The sequence below is a fragment of the Melanostigma gelatinosum genome (genome assembly GCF_949748355.1).
Source record: "Melanostigma gelatinosum genome assembly, chromosome: 14".
NCBI lineage: Eukaryota > Metazoa > Chordata > Actinopteri > Perciformes > Zoarcidae > Melanostigma > Melanostigma gelatinosum.
In genome coordinates this window covers 4034962-4053775 of record NC_136647.1, presented here as the reverse complement: position 1 = coordinate 4053775, position 18814 = coordinate 4034962, and the positions used below count along the sequence as shown (strand labels likewise).

At 43.0% G+C, this 18814-nt stretch overlaps 1 protein-coding gene across 2 annotated transcripts in view; it reads left to right on the top strand.

Moving 5' to 3' along the window:
* Positions 1–18814, top strand: part of larp1 (La ribonucleoprotein 1, translational regulator) — a 39967-nt gene that overhangs the window by 9393 nt on the left and 11760 nt on the right. Inside the window, exons 2-9 of one of the 2 annotated variants that reach the window (XM_079282803.1) lie at positions 4024–4088; positions 6303–6368; positions 10875–10946; positions 13400–13583; positions 14691–14825; positions 15313–15462; positions 17729–17891; positions 18464–18608. In XM_079282803.1, the coding sequence (XP_079138929.1) occupies positions 4024–4088; positions 6303–6368; positions 10875–10946; positions 13400–13583; positions 14691–14825; positions 15313–15462; positions 17729–17891; positions 18464–18608 (980 nt within the window). The remainder of the gene's footprint in view (positions 1–4023; positions 4089–6302; positions 6369–10874; positions 10947–13399; positions 13584–14690; positions 14826–15312; positions 15463–17728; positions 17892–18463; positions 18609–18814) is intronic. The other variant, XM_079282804.1, reaches the window with a different exon arrangement.

Genomic DNA, 18814 nt, shown 5'->3' with positions numbered 1-18814 from the left:
CACCATAATGTATTTTAGTTTTGACATTTCAGGTGATCGTACGGGGAGGGTTAGGAGGAAATATGAAAAAATAGTCTGATTCGTCTGAAGGATTCGTGTATTTCCTCGATTCCGACTCATCTCGCTGATAAATTAGATGCAGAGTCAGCAAAAATCCTCAGCACTCCTGTTGTTCCCATCTCCTCCTCCATCATATGTCTTCACTCGTTGTTGTTTTTTGTTCCATGATGTTTAGACATATGTCTCCATAACACCCACACACACACAACCTGTCCTTGAGTTGTAGAGAATCTAACTTATCAGCTGCTCTTGTACAGTTGAGCACACACCGCTGTGATAACGCTCCGTCACTCCTACCGGTCCAGTCACACCTGTTTTGGGCAAATAGTTTCTTAAAAATCATAAAGAGCTGCAGTGAAAGATTTGGGGACTTGTGTGTGTGTGAAAATCGTCAAGTTTAGACTGATAACTGATTATAAAACGATTTTTAAAATCTGAAAATAAGTTGAAAGTTGCGTTGCAATTTTTTGTCATATTTTTTTTTGTGTGATTCTGGATAAAATTGGAAAAACTATATATTTTTTTTAACAGTTGGAGGTTTGCTGCATAACTTGCTTTTCAAGCGTCAACGTTAAAATTTCCAATTTAAAGTCTGAATATTGATATTTAAGTCTTGTAAACTGCTTGTTTACAGTGTGAGTGAATACAGGTTTTAATCCGTCACAATCAGAGTGTTTCCGAGATGGAAGTTGACGCCAGAGAGCCGGCACGTTTTTGGGAACCAGTAACCAAATCTAGAAGCAGATACTTTTGGTCAAAACATCGCCAAAGGTCCTAAATACTTCTTGATTGCCAGCTGGTGTCGTTTTGTCCTTGTGAGTTGCAGATTCTTGTTTTTATTGGCGTGAACGTAACTGGGACGATATCGTCAAAGCATGGAGTAACATCTAGATTATAAAGATGTTTAATTTTATGTCTGTGGGCGATTAGCCGTGGAAGAGGCAGTCGGGAAACTTCAGAGTTGTAGTCGAAACATGCTCCGTCATGCTTTCATAAGCAGCAGCAGTGTGACATTTGCAAACTTTCAGACTAAAGTTGTTCACTCTTTCTGTTCGTAGTAAGCAGATAAATACTTGAGGAATTCCTCGTCAGGCGGCTTAGAGGCGACCGGGAGTTTGTGCCGTTCTGTGAAGAGTTTAGGTCACTCGCATATGGGTCACGTAGTTCCACCGACGGTGTAAAACTCCCTCTAAAGAGGGTCATAGGTCGCTCAACAGACATTTGTTTCACAAGTCAGTGGAAGGTGAAGAATGCTTGAAACATTATCAGATATTTGGGATGTTTTCTGTCATTTTTTTTTATTCTGTTGCAACATAGTGTTTTATAAAATAAAGTGTTTTGGTGGAAGGTTGGAACATGGGCTAAACCTTCATATACAGGTGATTATTAATGAACATTAATGTGGTTACTGTACCGATTCACTGCGTTTAAAGCTGATTTATCTATCCCATAATTCTCCTGCATTATTCAAATTAAAATGGCACATTTAGCTGATGAGTTTGAATAGTAGCGGATACATTTGTTGTGGTTGTCGTCTCCCCGGCTGGTTTTAAGGTTTATCTTAATTCGACAGGTGATGTTTGTAGAAAACCGTCTGAACCCCGGCTGTGATCCTGACTCTGGGTCTGGAGTTTTGTTGAACTGGTCGTTGGTGATTTAGGATAATCAGCTGACTGCTGGACTAACTTTTTGTGAGCCGTTGAGTTAACCGCTGGAAACGTCACCGTTTCATAAGAAGCTTTTATTATTCAACAGTAAACTGTAGGCAGGTTGAGAAGTTCAGCCATTTCAGCGTTTGATTTAGTTCACTATGTAATAAAACTATTTCTATAGACCAGACTAAAAGGAGCGATTAGCAGCAGATGACTTATTCTGCAAAATAATGTGCAAAACTGCATCATGGGCGAGCAGTTTTTATTTTTGCTCCGGTCCCATTTTACTCAACGTGGCCTCGTTCCTTCACCTCTGTGGAAGCAGCACAGTCATGGCTGGTAGAGAGAACTCAAACACGTCTTCTGTGCAGAATAACGGTTATAAAGCTATGAATCATTTTTTTTAAAGTGAGCTGACTTTATTTTACAAAATGGGGAAAAATGTAATCTATATACATTTTCATCACGTCTCCACAACTGTTGCAATATTGAAAACAATGTGCGCTCCACATGCTTTACATATTAAACTAAATGCATTTTTCATTCATGGTTGCGCAGAATTTAACGTTTTCTACGGGTTCTGGTCTTTTTTTATTTTGGCGAAATTTTAAATGAGACGTGGATTAAAATATGTCTGTTAATTTGAAGCTTGGATTTGGTTATTTTCTCCTAAAAATAACCAAATATGATCTAGATATGATGATATAACCAAATATGATCTAGATATGATGATATAACCAAATATGATCTAGATATGATGATATAACCAAATATGATCTAGATATGATGATGTAACCAAATATGATCTAGATATACGGTATGTCTTACTAGTGTTGTAACAGTAAGGGACACCTCACCCTGTTGTGGGCTCAGTTTACATGATTGTCGTCATATTTTTATCTCCTCTCTTTGATTCTTTCCTCGAACTTTGTACTGTGTTTGGAAAAAAATCTTCCTGCCAGCGGAAAAAGCTCTCCGGAGGACACAAGACACAGTTTAATGAAAGCGAAGCAAAGTCCAGAACAATCGCGTCAGGAAGCTTCCAGGGAAAACTAAACAAACGGTTGTAAGTTTAAAGTTCAGAAGTCACGTAAGGGGAAACGACATGCGTCGCATATCTGACGAGTCAAAGGACAACGACAGGTTCAGGCCGTTGGTAACGAGAACCGTCTCTGAAGTGGAGCTGTTGTACATTTAACGGAGGTACAACTGTGGAGAAAATATCTTTTTGTTTCTCCAGAGTCGGTGCTGAGGTGTCTGGCTTCTCTTTAACGTTTCTCTGTTGAAAATGTTCCTGTTTTGCTGCACAAACTTGAAACCTGCGCTGGTTATGTCTGTAGAGACTCCCTGGTACGTGTTGGTTGGTGATAGTTGGTAATCCACCAGAGGATTCTATTCCCGCCTCCCGGTGAGCTGCGTTCACTCCCTCGTAGTGGAGTGTGGTGACGCTGCAGCCAAAGATCTCTGACTTCAGGAAGTTTGTTTTGTTTTTAATGAAGATTCATGAGCAGGAACACCCAGGACTGCTCAATTATTCATTGTTTTCATGAGGAAAACAGTGTTTAGGAATCTTTTTCTAGCTTGATTTTATCCCGCTGTCGTCTAACTCGAGATGACTGATTGTCGTTTACTCGCACACCAAGATGAACCTTTTTAAAACCTCTTCTGTGGAACTGAGCAAGTGTGTTTGGCTTGAGAAGGTTAGCAGATGCTACATTGGTGGCTAACAGGAATGAGTTACAAAAACGATTCATTTTATGATCTCTGGGAGCTGTGACCAGCGTCAATTTATCGACTAAATAATGAATCGATAAATCACTTGTTATGGAATTACATTGTGAATTGCTTCCATGAATGCATATTTGTCATCCATCCGACTGGTTTACTTGCTCAGTTTCTGCACTGATGTGCCTGTGATCCCTGGACGTCTGCTTCATGAGTTTCCCAGTGTTCCCAGTGTTGAGTCACTGTGTTCCAGATCTGATTGTGTTTTTTTTGGTGCTTCTGCAGGTTCTGAGCTTTATGTTTTCAAATGATACCTGGTTCTAATAATGACGGGGCAGAAAACAATGATTCACTGGCTTCTGCGGGTTCAGTTCATCTGAAGCCACAGCTGAATGTTGCGTAACGGAGATCAGAGGAAAGAGCCAAAGAAAGGCAGATGATGTATTAACAGCATTCCTGCAACAGGCAGATGAGACTAATGAGACTAATTTAACTGCGACAAACTCTGTTGTTTAGTCGTCATTTTCTGTGCTGATGTTTGCAGAGCCGGTCGTAATGTCGACCGTCTTCCTGTGTGTCTCCACAGAGTCTACCGGCCCGGCCAAGGTGGTGCGAGCGGGGAACCCCCCGAAACCCAGACGTGGAGGAAAGGTAACGTTCTGCATGTGTTTCTGTGAGAAAATACTGCTTCATAGCAACAATAATGAGATTATCCATTGAAGAATGTGAAGAATTCATAGGAACTAGCAGTACCAACAAAGCACCTTAGAGTACGGAGCTTCTGGAGTACTGAAGGCAGAATACATTAGAAAGAGAAGAGTTCCCCAATTTCAAGAGTCAAATTTGGTGATTTTATAACAGACACTGATCCATAATCGAAGCTTCCTCTTGTCAACATGCAAAGTATTGAAATTGCTTTGTAATATAGAATTATAACTAATTTTTTTACATTATATTGATGATTTTAAAGATCATTAGTTTTATTGAAGAACTATTTGGTCCTTTTTTAAAGAGACATTCTGATCAAACATGTAGGAATGAAGTCAAAGGTCCTTTTAATATCAAGCACAAGGAAATGATATTTCAGTCTAACAAATCATATTAACCTCTAGTATTGTGAATGGAAATGAAAGTAACTTCCTTTGCGTACTGGGATAGATGTTGGTGAGGGGACAGACTCATGTTAAGGACTTACTTTTCTTCATGTCGTTGTGTGAGAATTAAAACACTGTATTTGGCAAGATAACACCATTATATACATCCGTTAAATGTATTAATATGTGTACTTATGTACTGTAAATTCTGGGCCAATTCAAACGGAACACCTTTGTTAGTTGAGAGCTTCTTCAGAGCTGAGTGGAGATGTGTGCAGTCGGAGCGCCGCAGGCTGTGTACAAACCTCTCTTCACACTTCCTGGAATGCAAATGTGAGTTCCTGGTGAGCCACTCGCCCTGCAGATACAGCAGACAGACTCTCCCGAAGCGTTTCATTCACAACTTCCCACCTCGGAATGCAGGCTGCTACACTCCAGGGTTGTTTACAACACCTTGACCAGAAACTATTCATGACGCCCTGCCGTAAAGTGCGGCGTTCCAGAAACAAACGACAGAAACGTACACATCACAGGCAACAAATGGCTGATGGTGATTGTGTACTAAGGCCATGTCCACACTACTACGCGCTCGTTAAATACCGGGGGTTTTAAAACTAAAACCATCTCCGTCCACACAGGCGTTACAGCATCGTTTGCGAAATGCATTCCGTCCACACGAGCAACCCTGAAAAAGAATATCGCGTGACTATTCACGTATACCGGGCATACGGGTGCCGGTGTAAACGGGAAGTAGATTGGAGTCTTTAATGATAAACGGTAGTGCTTGATACTGAGCGCTTCCTCCACAAACTCAAACGGACACATTTTGTGGAAAGTTGTCGAAGCTTTTACTTGACTTACTTAATTTGCTTTTAAAATGAAAACTTACAAATCAAAGTTTACTGGATTATGGGTCAATAAATAGTCGGCACACGTCTCTCACTCGTTTCTTCTCGGTGTCGTTCTCACTCTCGTAGCTCTGCCGATGGCTGGAGTGCTGGAGAACATTTTTGCATTTTGTTCGTTTACAGTTTCTGTATGGACTTCACAATAGTTGTGCAGAACGAAATAAGCATCAATAAGGAAAGTGTCCGTCGCCTTCCTCAAAGCCACGAACAGTGACTTCAGACGGACCGTAGGGCTGATAACACCGCTGTAAGCACGCGTTTCACGCCATGGATGGAGCCTAAGTTGTGTTTTCTAGCTGTGAAATAAAATGTTTTACCCAACGACACATACAGTGTGTTTTGCTGTCATGCCAACAGGTTTTCACCAAGAGGCCCTGCAGACATTTGAATTACATTTGAATACATTCATTTGTTCATCTAATCTGTTTGTTTTGGGTTTTTAACACCAATGAGAATTTGAGCATTACTGCTGATAATCTTTTGTGTGCACTCACTCACAAGCTTTTTGTCAGTAGTAGTAGTAGTACTACTTTTCACCAAGAGGCCCTGCAGACATTTGAATTACATTTGAATACATTCATTTGTTCATCTAATCTGTTTGTTTTGGGTTTTTAACGCCAATGAGAATTTGAGCGTTACTGCTGATAATCTTTTGTGTGCACTCACTCGCAAGCTTTTTGGTAGTAGTAGTAGTAGTAGTAGTAGTAGTAGTAGTAGTAGTAGTAGTAGTAGTAGTAGTAGTGTGCAGCTCTGACTCTAGTCTCCTCTCCATCACTAACCTGCTCTAGCATCTCAGTGTACCAGTTCTCTTTGGCTCTCCTGCTAATTCTGCTTTGTTGTATTTCACTTTTTTTTTTGCTCAGGTTGGAGATTTTGGCGATGCCAACAGCTGGCCAACACCCGGGGAGATCGCAACTAAAGACATGCAGGTGGGTGTTTGTTTGTTTTTGAAAAGCGTTGAGTCGCAGGTCGGTCAGATATTCAGTGTAGACGGCACACTGATGAGGAAAGGGCGTCGTCTGTGAGCTTCTTTGAACACTGAAGTGTTTCATAACTGCTGATCTTCGTTAGATGCCGCAGAAGAGTGCTGCCATGTCTCGAGCTCCTTTTTTTGATTGTCATGTTTACTTGCGCATCTTTCTTTTATACACGTTTGTTTCAGTGGTGTTAAAGGAGCCTGAGGTCTGAGAATGTTACTGCCAACGACTGCTTCTTCTCTGTTGTGCCAGCCGGACGAGGACGCGAAAATGTATTTTTTGTTTCACTGTGTCTTTAAGTGATTGGACAATAGGAACCAATACCAACCGGACGCCATAGACTTTATATCGGAAGTGTTAACGGTCACCGCGATGGCACCCGTTGGTTTGTGGACTGCAGTTGTAGTTTTGAAGCCTAGAGTTTGGCAGTTTTTCAGCATCACCATCTAGTTTGTGGCCCTCGTCATCTTGGTTTTTTTGCAACCAGAAGTGACACGAGAGGGTGGAGCTAAGTACTATCGAATGCTGACTAAGACATTTTGATGCGACCGAAAAGCTTTCAATTGACTTTCATGGACTGATAACACACCGTGAAAGGGTTAAAGTTGTAAGACAAAAACATGGACAACTCACAGACCGGAAAACGCCGCGGTAGCGACCTGTCAATCACAGTCAGCCCCGCCTTAACACATCCCCTGCTTTATGCTCTATTTGATTCTAAATGGACCATCATTTTCTAAATGAACATCATGCTGTATTGAAGAAGACTTGAAACTAGAGATTGAGACCATAAACTCATGTTTACAATGTTTACTGCGGTAATAAATCAAGAGAGAAGCAGTCGTTTTGTCATAGACTTCTATACAATCAGAGGAGTCGCCCCCTGGTGGCCACTAGAGAGAATGCAAGTTTAAGACATGCAGCATTTGCTTTACTTTTCATACCTGGACTTTTTGTTTCATAACAGAATAAATGATGATACTTTTGACCTAATACGTCGGCAGTAATAACGTGACTGTATTGGATGCATGACTTGGCGCTTTCGTGCAGATTTAAGTTCAAACGAGACGTGTGTTGATATGATGTCAGGAAGTGATTACTGCGAGCAGGTAGAGGTAGAAAGCTACCTGGTTGTTCGTGGTTGCTGGTGAACAGGAAGCTTTAAAAGACTAAATCAACACGGGTGTCAACACAGAGTGAGGTGTTCTATACAAAGAGAATCTCACTCGTCCAAAATTATAATCTCCAGCAACCAATCGGAGGAAGCCGCTCAGCTTGTGTAGCTTTATATAATGGGTATTTCAGTGGTTGTGGCTGTAATTACACAGCAGCTAAGAAGCACTTTCAGACAAAGCAGTCTGCTTCTGTTGGCCCGACTTTGTGTCCTCAAGACTGGATGTTTATTTAGGTTTTTTAAGGGGGTTGAGTTGTCTATGCTCACCACCATGGCAGGACCTCTTGGACACTTAGGGAGGCAAAACAAAGATGGCTGTCTTCGAAGTGTGAGCGAATAGTTTTCGCTTTAAAAGCTCATCCCTACAATGCTGCACACGTAATTACTCAACCTGTGTTTGGTTTTTTTCATCAGGTAAGGAAATTACAAAATTATTGTTTTGTCTGGACTACATTGACTATAATATTCAACATAAACTGATTTAAAACACAGGACTAAGACTAAATAATAGGAATAGCTGACAAAATTAAGTGAGAAAACGTTTTGACGAGAATGTTTTGAGTCGTCGTCGTCGAAAAAACAAGACTGAGAAGAATAAGAAAGACATCAATGTGACTCAAGCTAAAAAGCATTTTCCTCCAAAGACGAGATCTGAAGTAGCCGGACCAAGGTTCAGACCCTCAGGTTGAGATGAGGAAACCCGTGAAATCAAAAGAAGTCTTCGGCCTTCAACATGTTTTGCTAGAAGCTCTACATATACAGTCTAGACCCCCAGCACACAACGTACTGACCCCCTTACCCTCTTAAACTTATGCTGTTGGCCCGACATGGGATGCGTCCAATATACAGTCTAGACCTCCAGCACACAACGTACTGACCCCCTTACCCTCTTAAACTTATGCTGTTGGCCCGACATGGGATGCGTCCAATATACAGTCTAGACCTCCAGCACACAACGTACTGACCCCCTAACCCTCTTAAACTTATGCTGTTGGCCCGACATGGGATGCGTCCAATATACAGTCTAGACCTCCAGCACACAACGTACTGACCCCCTTACCCTCTTAAACTTATGCTGTTGGCCCGACATGGGATGCGTCCAATTTGTGTCGCCTTACAGTAGCAGCAGTAATCCATCGTTTTCTATTTCTGATCTCGGAGCGATAGTGTGTCAGCGGAGGAGAACGATCCCGGTAACCTCCCCTATTTTAGGCAGCCAGGTCTGAGGGAGGGAGAGGGAGTACAATGTGGGCAACATCACCAAGAGCCAGGAATAACCGGTGCCTCCGGTGGCAAGGAATCATAGGTGGGAGGAGTTAGGAGACGGTGACCGAGGCCTGGGAAGGGATGTCCTTTTAGGGGTTGTCCCCCTTCAGTAAAACCCCCCCCCCTTGGATCAGTGCTGCTGGTGCTATTCTTAGGGGGCTGGAGTTCTCTGTGCACCACGTAACATTTAAAGCTGTAGATCAGAGGCTGAATTCTTTGATTATGCAGGCTGGGAATCAGACACTGACATTTGATTAAGGGTTAGGGTTTTGATTGCAGATTTCATGCAATAAAACATTGATTTCTGTAACTTTAAATTCATTTTGCGCGTGTGCCTTTTAAAGCACCACAAACAGTTTTGTGTTGGGAGCAGAAATGTAAGAGATACGCAGCTTATAGACTAGTTTATTAACAGAAAATCACTTTTGACCACCGTGTTGGTCATAGTCAGCGACTCGGATATGATGATGTGTTGATTTTCTCTGTTCTTTGTAAATTGAATATTTTTGAGTTTGGACTGCTGAACGAACACCACGGGCTGTTGCTGTTATAATTAAAGTTGCAACAATTAGTTGATTGATTTTTGTGTCTTATTATTATTTTGGTGGTTTTACTGGTTGCGACCTCTTAAACGTCGTCTTTGATGGTAAATTTAATAACTTTGGGTTTTGGACTGATCGGACAAATCAAGACATTTACGAAACCTTGGACACTATTTTTTCACATTTTATAGATGAATCGAGAAAATAATTAAAAGATGAAAACAATTATGCAAACAGTGAAGTGATGCTTTTAAAGAAGAGGTTCTAATTTATTAAGTCTATTTTAATACAATATTATTTCCTAAACTCATTATATATATCATAAAAAATTTGCTTTTTTCCAATTCTTTAAAACAACAAAACAGGACTTTTGTACACTGATGGTAAACAGAGATGCAAATATGCTTTGTGAGCAAATTAAGCACAATCTACACCAATAAATTAGAAATTGTAGAAACCGATGATCAGACGGGTATTTTAGTGGTTTGTACGCGTAGAATGTGCAACCTTAAATAAGCCCCTCTTTGCCTACAATCCTCCTGGAAGAACGTCACACAAGCACCGTGTGTGTGTGTGTGTGTGTGTGTGTGTGTGTGTTGAGTTGTCTTCACCCCATCTTGTCTGTTTTGTGTCCTGAGTGAGAAGTTTGTCAGCACAGCGGTGGTTTTCTTGCGTTGTTTGGTGGTTTACACACCACAGCCGTCATATCCGAGCGTTTTTCACTTTCGGTGATGAAATTAACCGTCACGGAAGCACCGTCAGTGGCTTCCTGAATGAATCAGCATCCCTCTGATCTCAGCATTGATGTTGCCATTTCCTCTGCGCCACACGTCTTCATTGATTCAGAGAACACACCTGAGCTTTAAACGCAGGCGTCTGCTCTAAACGGCTCGTTTCACACCTCTCCGTCCTCACTGAAAGTAATCGTCCCGTATTCCCATTTGTGCAGAATCCAAAGCGATAAAGCGCAACAACAATGCGTGCCCGTCTTCATTTGGTGACACGGCATTAGCCATTTAGCCGCTGAGATGATGTGGGATGTACTTTGTAGAAGCCCAGAGGGAGCTCAGTGGACTGTAGATGCAGCAGATGCTTCTTATTATCCACAGAGTGTGCACCATCCATTTGGCATTTTCATTGTGTTTGATGGCAGCAGGATGGAGCGTATATGGTGGTGTTGTTGGAGCACACAACACAGAAGAGCTTTTAAAGAGGCAAGCATTTGAAAATAACCAGATTATAATGTGGGGGGCTTAGAAGGACTTGTAAATTCACTTTAGGGCCTGAAAAAGTCCCCAAACATTGAAGGTTTAAGACTCCACACTCACGTCCATTTTTAACCACTTCCATGCCAGTTGTTTGTACATTGTTCTTCATACTGTGTGTGTGTGTGTGTGTGTGTGTGTGTGTGTGTGTGTCTACATCACGGTCCACCTCATTGTCTTCTCTAAACTGCTCTTCCCTCCCTCTGTTCAGATCGAGGCAGTGACACGGACCGAGTCCTGCCCGCCGACTGTCAGGCAGGTCAGAGACTCGTGGAGATTCACTGTAAGTTCAACCTGCAGACGGTGAAACCCCGAACAAGTTCAAAGAACAACTAAAACGTCAACACCACACAACGAAAGAGACGTCAAACGATGTCTGAGTCGGTTGCTAAATAGATAATAAATCAATATTTACACGTGGGGATTTTTGATAAATAATCAGTGATGTGGATTTCATGACTAAAACAAGAAATATACTATTATACGATATTACAATATCCAGAATGTAAGACGATATCTAGTTTCATATCGCTATATCAGCATATCAATATATTGCGCAGCGAACACAAAACACTCCTCCTCCCTGTTTAATGTAAATGTTTGTGCCACAGCAGCATCCTCCTGCTACTCTAAAGAAGCACTTAGTTATGTAAATGAGATGGCAAATTACAGAAAGATTTTCATTTCTAATCGGTCTGATGAAATGATTCATTCCCCTCGTCGTGGGCTAAAAGAGGGGAAAACAAACGGCACTTAAACCGTTTAGTTTAGTTTTGACGGTCCAGAAAACCGCGTAACATTCAGCATGTGATCACTTATGAATTAGATTAAGTCAGACATTATAAACAGGCAGCAAGAGTCACTATTTAACAAACAATGAAGCTGGTGTATCTAAGTATCAGGCATGCACTGTGGATCTGTCTCTATCTGTCCCACAATGCCCAAATTCAACAAACATTCACTAAACTGTCAGAACGCCATCACTTTAACAAATGACAGAAGCCAGCAATGTCGCTCAGTCCTCGCCCGAAAGGGACGATCCAAACCGCGCTGTGAATAATGCACACAAACAACGTAACTGTAACTGTTGGTTCCACTTTGATATGTAGCCTCGGGTGGATCCTCCTTTTCCCTCTCGGGTGGAAAGTATTTAAGAGCTTTAAATTAAAAGCCCCAGCATGTCGTTTCACACACTATTAGCCCCGCAGGCGACCAAGGCAAGGCAAGGCAAGTTTATTTGTATAGCACATTTCAACAACAAGGTAATTCAAAGTGCTTCACATAAAACCATTAAAAGCATCAAAACATAAGGCAAAAGAAAAGGAGGTTTAAAAACAATTAAAGAAACAGTGTAAGAAATAAAATTCAGTAGTAAAAAGTAAAGGAGATTTAAAACATACATTGAAACAATAATTGATGTCTCCCTGAGACATTACGCTGCACGCAATCAACCATACACTGCCGCAATTCCAGTGTCCAGTGCCGCAAAGGTAAACGCTTACTTTTAGTTTGATTTGTAAATGTGCTCCTTCGGCTTCTGAATCCATTTCTTCACGATCACAATCCTTTTTAAAATTGGTACATTTCATAAAGGTCATTCTTTTGCGTGACAGAGTTGCTCGTGCCTCCTTTGCTGCTTTTATGTATGGTGAGACAAACTGTTGTTAAGAGCTACGGTGCCTGTTTGGAGTTCAGTGTGATTAGATTGTTTAGCGATATGATACCTTGAAGGCTGAGCATGTCCCGGTTTGTGTGGACGCGATGGTTTCGGGGCTTGAAATGTGTCGAAACCTCCCGAGTCAAACGCTTTGCGCGCCTCCTTTTTTTGCAACCTTTGCAGATATCTGCGTGTGTGTCGCCGATAGCCGAGCTGTCGTAGCCGAGCTGTGTTTTTATTTGAATGAACTCCGGTATGGGCTCTGTGAGAAGAAGATAAGGCGGTGCGTGTATGGTGAGCTGTGTCCGCTGCTGCGTGGTTAGCTCAGGCTTGGTTGGAGGACAGCGGCTGAAGTCGGACATTGTGATGAGAGCGGACTAAAGAAACATCTAAACCACATGCAAAGACCTCTTTGTCCCGCTCACTTTATTGTTCCCTGAATGGCTGTATCTCAAACTGTTTGATTTGAATATAAAAGCTCCCATTCTGAATGCAAAGCCTTTCTCTGTCCTAATATCAGTTTCTTCCTCTAGTTGGCTTGTGTATTGTTGAATATGTGAATGAATGCTGGTATATTTCGGTCGTGTCTAGACGGTGACGTTTAGGGATCGTCCTCGAATGGTAAAGGTTTGGATAGATCGCCGCTGCACATTCCTTCAATATATTTTAATGTTTAATATCCAGTCTAAGTGTTACATTGAAATCAATATAACCAAACCTGCTTGCGTGTGTGTGAGTGAAGCTGCAGACGTGCTGTAGACGTGATGAGATCTTCATGTCTCTTCTCTGAATAATCAATGAGGAGAACTTTCACAGCTCTGATCTCAGCACGAGCATAGCTTTAGATGTTGCCTGCTAGGATTGAGCGGTCACCGTTCAGCGGAGAGGTTAAGCCAACAGTCTATTATTTGACTGTTATCTTGTGCGTGTTTAACCAACTTAATATTTTCAGATTCCACTTTGCTGAAGCAGGAAATAACCAAGTTACCGTAACTCTTTATTTTGTTTGAATAAGCCTTCAGTCTCCTTTCTCTAAATGTCTGAACTCGTTTCTTTTGTTGTTGTTTTTCTCTCTTCAGGCTCTGAAGAAGACGACGACGGCGGCGGCGGCGACGACGACGGCGGCGGCGGTCAAGAAGGAGTCGAAGGAGAAGAGGGAGAGCAACGAGGAGAGCAAGGAGAACCTGAAGGCCAAGTCGGACGACTCCGGAGAGGAGAAGAACGGAGACGACGACTCCCAGAAGAACGGACCCAAGAAAAAAGGTGAACGTGGAAAAATGGCAAAAATCGATGGATGCTGAACAGTAGCATGTGCTAATGTTAGCATCCAAACAGGCAACGGCCTTGTTCAGTCTTTATGGACCACACTTAAACCACAAACCTGCTTGTGTGAGTGAACCTACAGACGTGATGAGATCTTCATGTCTCTTCTCTGAATAATCAATGAGGAGAACTTTCACAACTCTGATCTCAGCACTGAAGCAAACCAACGACACACTCATGCTCGTCACATTAAGCCCCATTTAAACCCTGAATGAACTGCCCCTCCCCTGACTGACTCTAGGATTTAGGACGTCGGGCTGTTGTGTGACGTCCACTTTAAGTAGTAAGCACTTTGAGTAACTGCTCTGTCGATCAACAATGTCGCTCCAACATTTTGCTCCGTCGTCGTCCTGTTCCACTGATCTCCTACGTTGCTGCTGTCAAAAGATCCTCTGTGTAGTGAGCTGCTTTTGATATTTATTCAGTGAGTATTTTACACGTTCTAATCTCTCCCTCCTCCTCTTACCTACTCAGTCAGCAGATACAGGGCCACGTCTCCTAAAACTGGCATTTCCTCTCCCCCATTGCGTCTATCTGTCACACACTCGGCCACACACACACGCACACTCGGCCATACACACACAGCCAGATGTTGCTCTAAACAGCAGACCACTGATGCCGCCTGCAGGCCGCCTGAGGTACTGCAGCAGACTGGTTCACCAATAAAATAATCAGCAGTAACGATCACAGTTCACTCCAGTGAAGGTTTACGTGGTTTGTTTATTTCTTCAGTAGTGAGTAGAAAGGTTTCAGTCCTCAACCAAAGAAATTCTTAAGTTGACCAACACACGATTCTTCAGTTGACTAAGCATTTAGGTGATTTAATGACAGATCAGTAAAACTTTCTCCACAAAGAATCACACAAAAACAGAAAGATGTGCGTTCATACATTTCTTCAAAATGAGTAATTCAGCATAAAATAAAAAGACAAATCGTCTGAAGAAACCTTCGTAACTAAAACCACAATGACAGGCTTTAAAGCTGATTTCAGGCCTAAATGACAAAACGTTTTCTAACTGCGCCGCCTCTCCGTCTCGTACCGAACAGGGAACAAGCAGAAGTGGGTTCCCCTGATGATCGAGGTGAAGTCGGAGGGTCCCCGGGAGCGCTCGGCCTCCAGGAACAACAGCAGGCAGAACGAAAACCCCCGCCTGCCCCCCAACGCCAGGAACGACCTCAGAGGTCAGACAAAGGAATCCCACCAAGCTGCTTTAACGTTGAGCTTTAAATACCACGAGTTACCAGCAGCACTTACGCTGTTCGACTTGTGACGGCGGCTTTACGTTGTTGCACTGGATGTGCGTCTGTGTTGCTACATCTGTAGCTGTCGAGCCATCATTACTGCATTTAGCCGGAGGAGACGGCGTGCATGACTCGGCAGCAGGATGTGGACAGACGAGCTCCTACTAATCTACTTCTGCTTTGATAGCTCCGCTGTTTGAATGTACAGTATGAAGAACGTGTTTCTTATGTTCACTGAGGAAGTTAAATGTGTGGCCGTCCAAGAGGACGTTTGATCTGTTGGTTTGTGTGAGATTTCAAGTTAAAAGTAACGGTAACAATCCCGCAAATTCCCTTTATATAATAGTTTTGTTCCTCAGTTGTTCAGTGTGATGATCTGTTTGTGTGCTAACGGGAAGGTGTGTTGGTCCCCCCCCCCCCACTGCAGACTGGCACAGTCAAAAGTACGAGCGGGAGTGGCGCGACGACCACGACGAGGTGTCCAGCGTGAAGAGCGAGGGAGCGCCGTTCCGCGGAGGGTTCAGGGGTCGCGGGCGTGGAAGAGGGAGAGGCCGGGGGCGAGGCCGAGGTGGCAGAGGTACGTGTGTGTGTTTTGTTTCCTCCAATAGAAAGACGAGCATAGAAATTAATGTGAAGTTTTCTGAAAATGTTTTAAAAATGGAACTTTTTTTTCTTCTCATCGTCGGCCTCTTTTTTGGTTTCCTTTAATACTGGCAGTGGTGAGGAGTGTGTGTGAGTGAGTGAGAGACACACACACTGTGTGTCACCACCGGAAACCCTTTTTTAGTACCAGTTCAGTTCCTCACCAGTATTCATTGTGACATTGAGACAGTATATGTAAACTGATGCACAAGATAAAAAGGCAACACGGTCTTATGAGCACAAAAAATACCTTTTACACAACTGGGGCGCACTGAATAAACTACACAAAAATGTTAATATGGAGATATTGACAGATGCAAATTTGCAATAGCTGAAACACTTTTTCAATAAAAGGTTCGGAGTTTGTGCTCCACGAACATCAAATGACACAATGTTGCCTTTACATACCGGACATAAAGACACGTTAATGCGTAATACTGAATTTCTCCTCATCAGAACCATTTATACTGGCGGGATTGCAAAAGTTGCTCGACTTTATCAAGAAAAGGTTTGAATAGATTCTTGTAGGGCTTTTATTGTGAAAGGTAAGACTGGAAGGACTGGATCTGGTCTGCGCTTCCTTCGTCACGGTTCTGGTTCAGTCTATCGAGCCGCGGTGTTATTGAACACTGTCGTGTGTTTTTTGACTCCTTTTAGTTGCAGCACAAAAGCTCAGAAATATCGGGAAACACTGTATTTTTTGGCGGTGTAATATTGTAAAGCATTCATGATTAAAACAGCAGTTCGAACTAAATATATTGATGTGCGACTTAATCACAAAATAAAAGCTCCTGCTGTGTAAAAGTAGAAACACGGATCCGACTGAAGCTGAAGCTGCAGACGTGCTGTCGACGTGATGAGAGCTTCATGTCTCTTCTCTGAATAATCAATGAGGAGAACTTTCACAACTCTGATCTCAGCACCGAAGCAAACTAACACCAAAGTCACCTTCTCCAAGAAGAAAACTGTTAGAAAGTGACTGCTTATTTTAAAGGTGTTGATAGATTCATTATGTTACGTAACACTCGTGATCTAAAGTAATGACTGAAGCAAAAAGAACCAACGCTCGAGCTGTTATGATTTTTTTATTTTAGGGCAAAATTTAAACAGGATTATGCAAACGACCGTCTTTTTTTTAAAGGGTTAAACACACAAGATATAGCTTGTTCTAGCTCATCGACTCCAGACTGTTGCTCCATAATTAGCGAACAGACATGAGAGTGCTGTAAAGGCTCAGCTTGATCGTCTCCGCACGATCTTTACAGAACGTTTGACACGTTTTTCTTTCTGCTCTCAAACCGGGTGGAGGTCACCCTAAACGGGCCCCACTGAGGCTTCAGTGAAACCCCCCAAAAGAGTTCAATAACAACCAGTGAGTTTAGGAATGAGGAAAAGACCCGTTTGACGAGCTGGAGAAGCAGGTTTGCCCCCCCCCCCCCCCCCCAGGGCTGTTGGTTTTGGCAGGTCTCTCTCTCGCTCTCTCCTCCCTGTTATCCACTCTTTTCATACACATCCCTTCCTTACCCTCCTTTGACAGACTGAAGTAGAGAGAGCACTGCTGCCTCTTTTTTAAAGATTGTGTAAGAGGAAAGACAAGTGAGAGAAAACAAAGATTGAAACCCCGGAGGATGAAACGAGTGTGACCGTCTTGTTGGGTCCAGTTTTCCGTCCTCGAGGACCCGTTGTTGACTCTCAGCAGCGCTGAAGAACCGGTCAGAGTTGACGCTGAGCAGATGAACTTTGTCTTTGTGTGTTTAGTCGGCTCTTGCGTGTGTGTGTGTGTTCCCGCAAGCTAGAATACGCACGGATCTTTCAGTTGCTCTCTAAGCTCTTTTAATGTCATTTCTTTATGACGTTTTTTATGTTTTTCTTAGTATAATTTAACCTCGAGCATCATCCAGGAGGCGTATTTCATGTAATAGATCTTCTGTACTTTTTAGAATACCATTCGTACCATTCGTTTGAACTGATTTTGGCCATAATTGTGCTGCGTTTGTGTGAAACAGGATTGAAAAGTTTCAACGAATGAAAGTTTGGACTTAAAGCGTATTAAATTGATGTAATTTATCTACTTGCAACTCAATTCAGGGTGTAAATGCCCCCGGCTATATTCATCATAATATAGTATAATATAATGCATACGGTTAACTCCCAACATCAAATACTAACCAGTTCCAATTCTCTGTTTCTGTCCCGTCAAGGCCACTATGACTACCACTACGGCTACAAGTCCTACGACTCGAAGGACGGACCCTCCGCCCAGAAGTTTGGCAACACGGCGACTTACTACTACGACAACATGAGCAGCAGCGAGCTTTACTCCGCCGACCACGACCTGCTGAAGGACTACATCAAGAGGCAGATGTGAGTTCAGCTTCTTCTTCTTCTTCTTCATGCCGTCGAATATAAGGCCCGGTGTCTCCGTCTGTGGTGCAGGGTGAGGTCTCTCAGCTGTAGACGTGATGAGGACTTCATGTCTCTTCTCTGAATGATCAATGAGGAGAACTTTAACAACTCTGACCTCAGCACTGAAGCAACAAAGAGGGACGATAATAAACGACTCTTAACTCCTGCCCCGTGCCCAAGCACAAAGGTCTGCGGTCACAGTTTGGCGGAGGAACACACTTCACTGTGTTGAGACGGTAGTTTCTTTTGGCACCCAACAGAAGGAGCGTAACCGTTTCCTCGTGTGCACTCGGTGCCCCGTTCAGTTCGTCTGTCTCAAGTTACTCGGAGACGTTGAGACCCCGTCAGATATTCTGGTTCGGGTTAGTGGTTCCTCGGAAGGTATTCGGTTCAATGTGGCACACCATTAACAAACAATGCAACAATGTTTCCAGTGTTTTTACATGCGTGCGTCTCAGTCCGTGAAGGAACGGCAACAAACAGCTGATGCGTTTCCTTGTTTCTCTGCCCCCCCCCCCCCCTCCCTGTAGTGAGTACTACTTCAGTCTGGACAACCTGGAGCGAGACTTCTTCCTGCGGAGGAAGATGGACCAGGGGGGCTTCCTGCCCATCGGACTCGTCGCCAGTTTCCACAGAGTTCAGGCTCTCACCACCGACGTCCACCTCATCATGGAGGTAAGCATGATGGGAGACGACAATGTGGTCAATGGAGTCAAAACTGGTTCGATTGGATTCAAGATTTGGGGGGGAAGTGAATTGATGAGACGCCAAAATCACGTCAACACGAGGCCTGCAGGCTGTTTTGTTAAACCCAATAAAAGTAGAAACGCAGATCCGACTGAAGCTGCAGACGTGATGAGATCTTCATGTCTCTTCTCTGA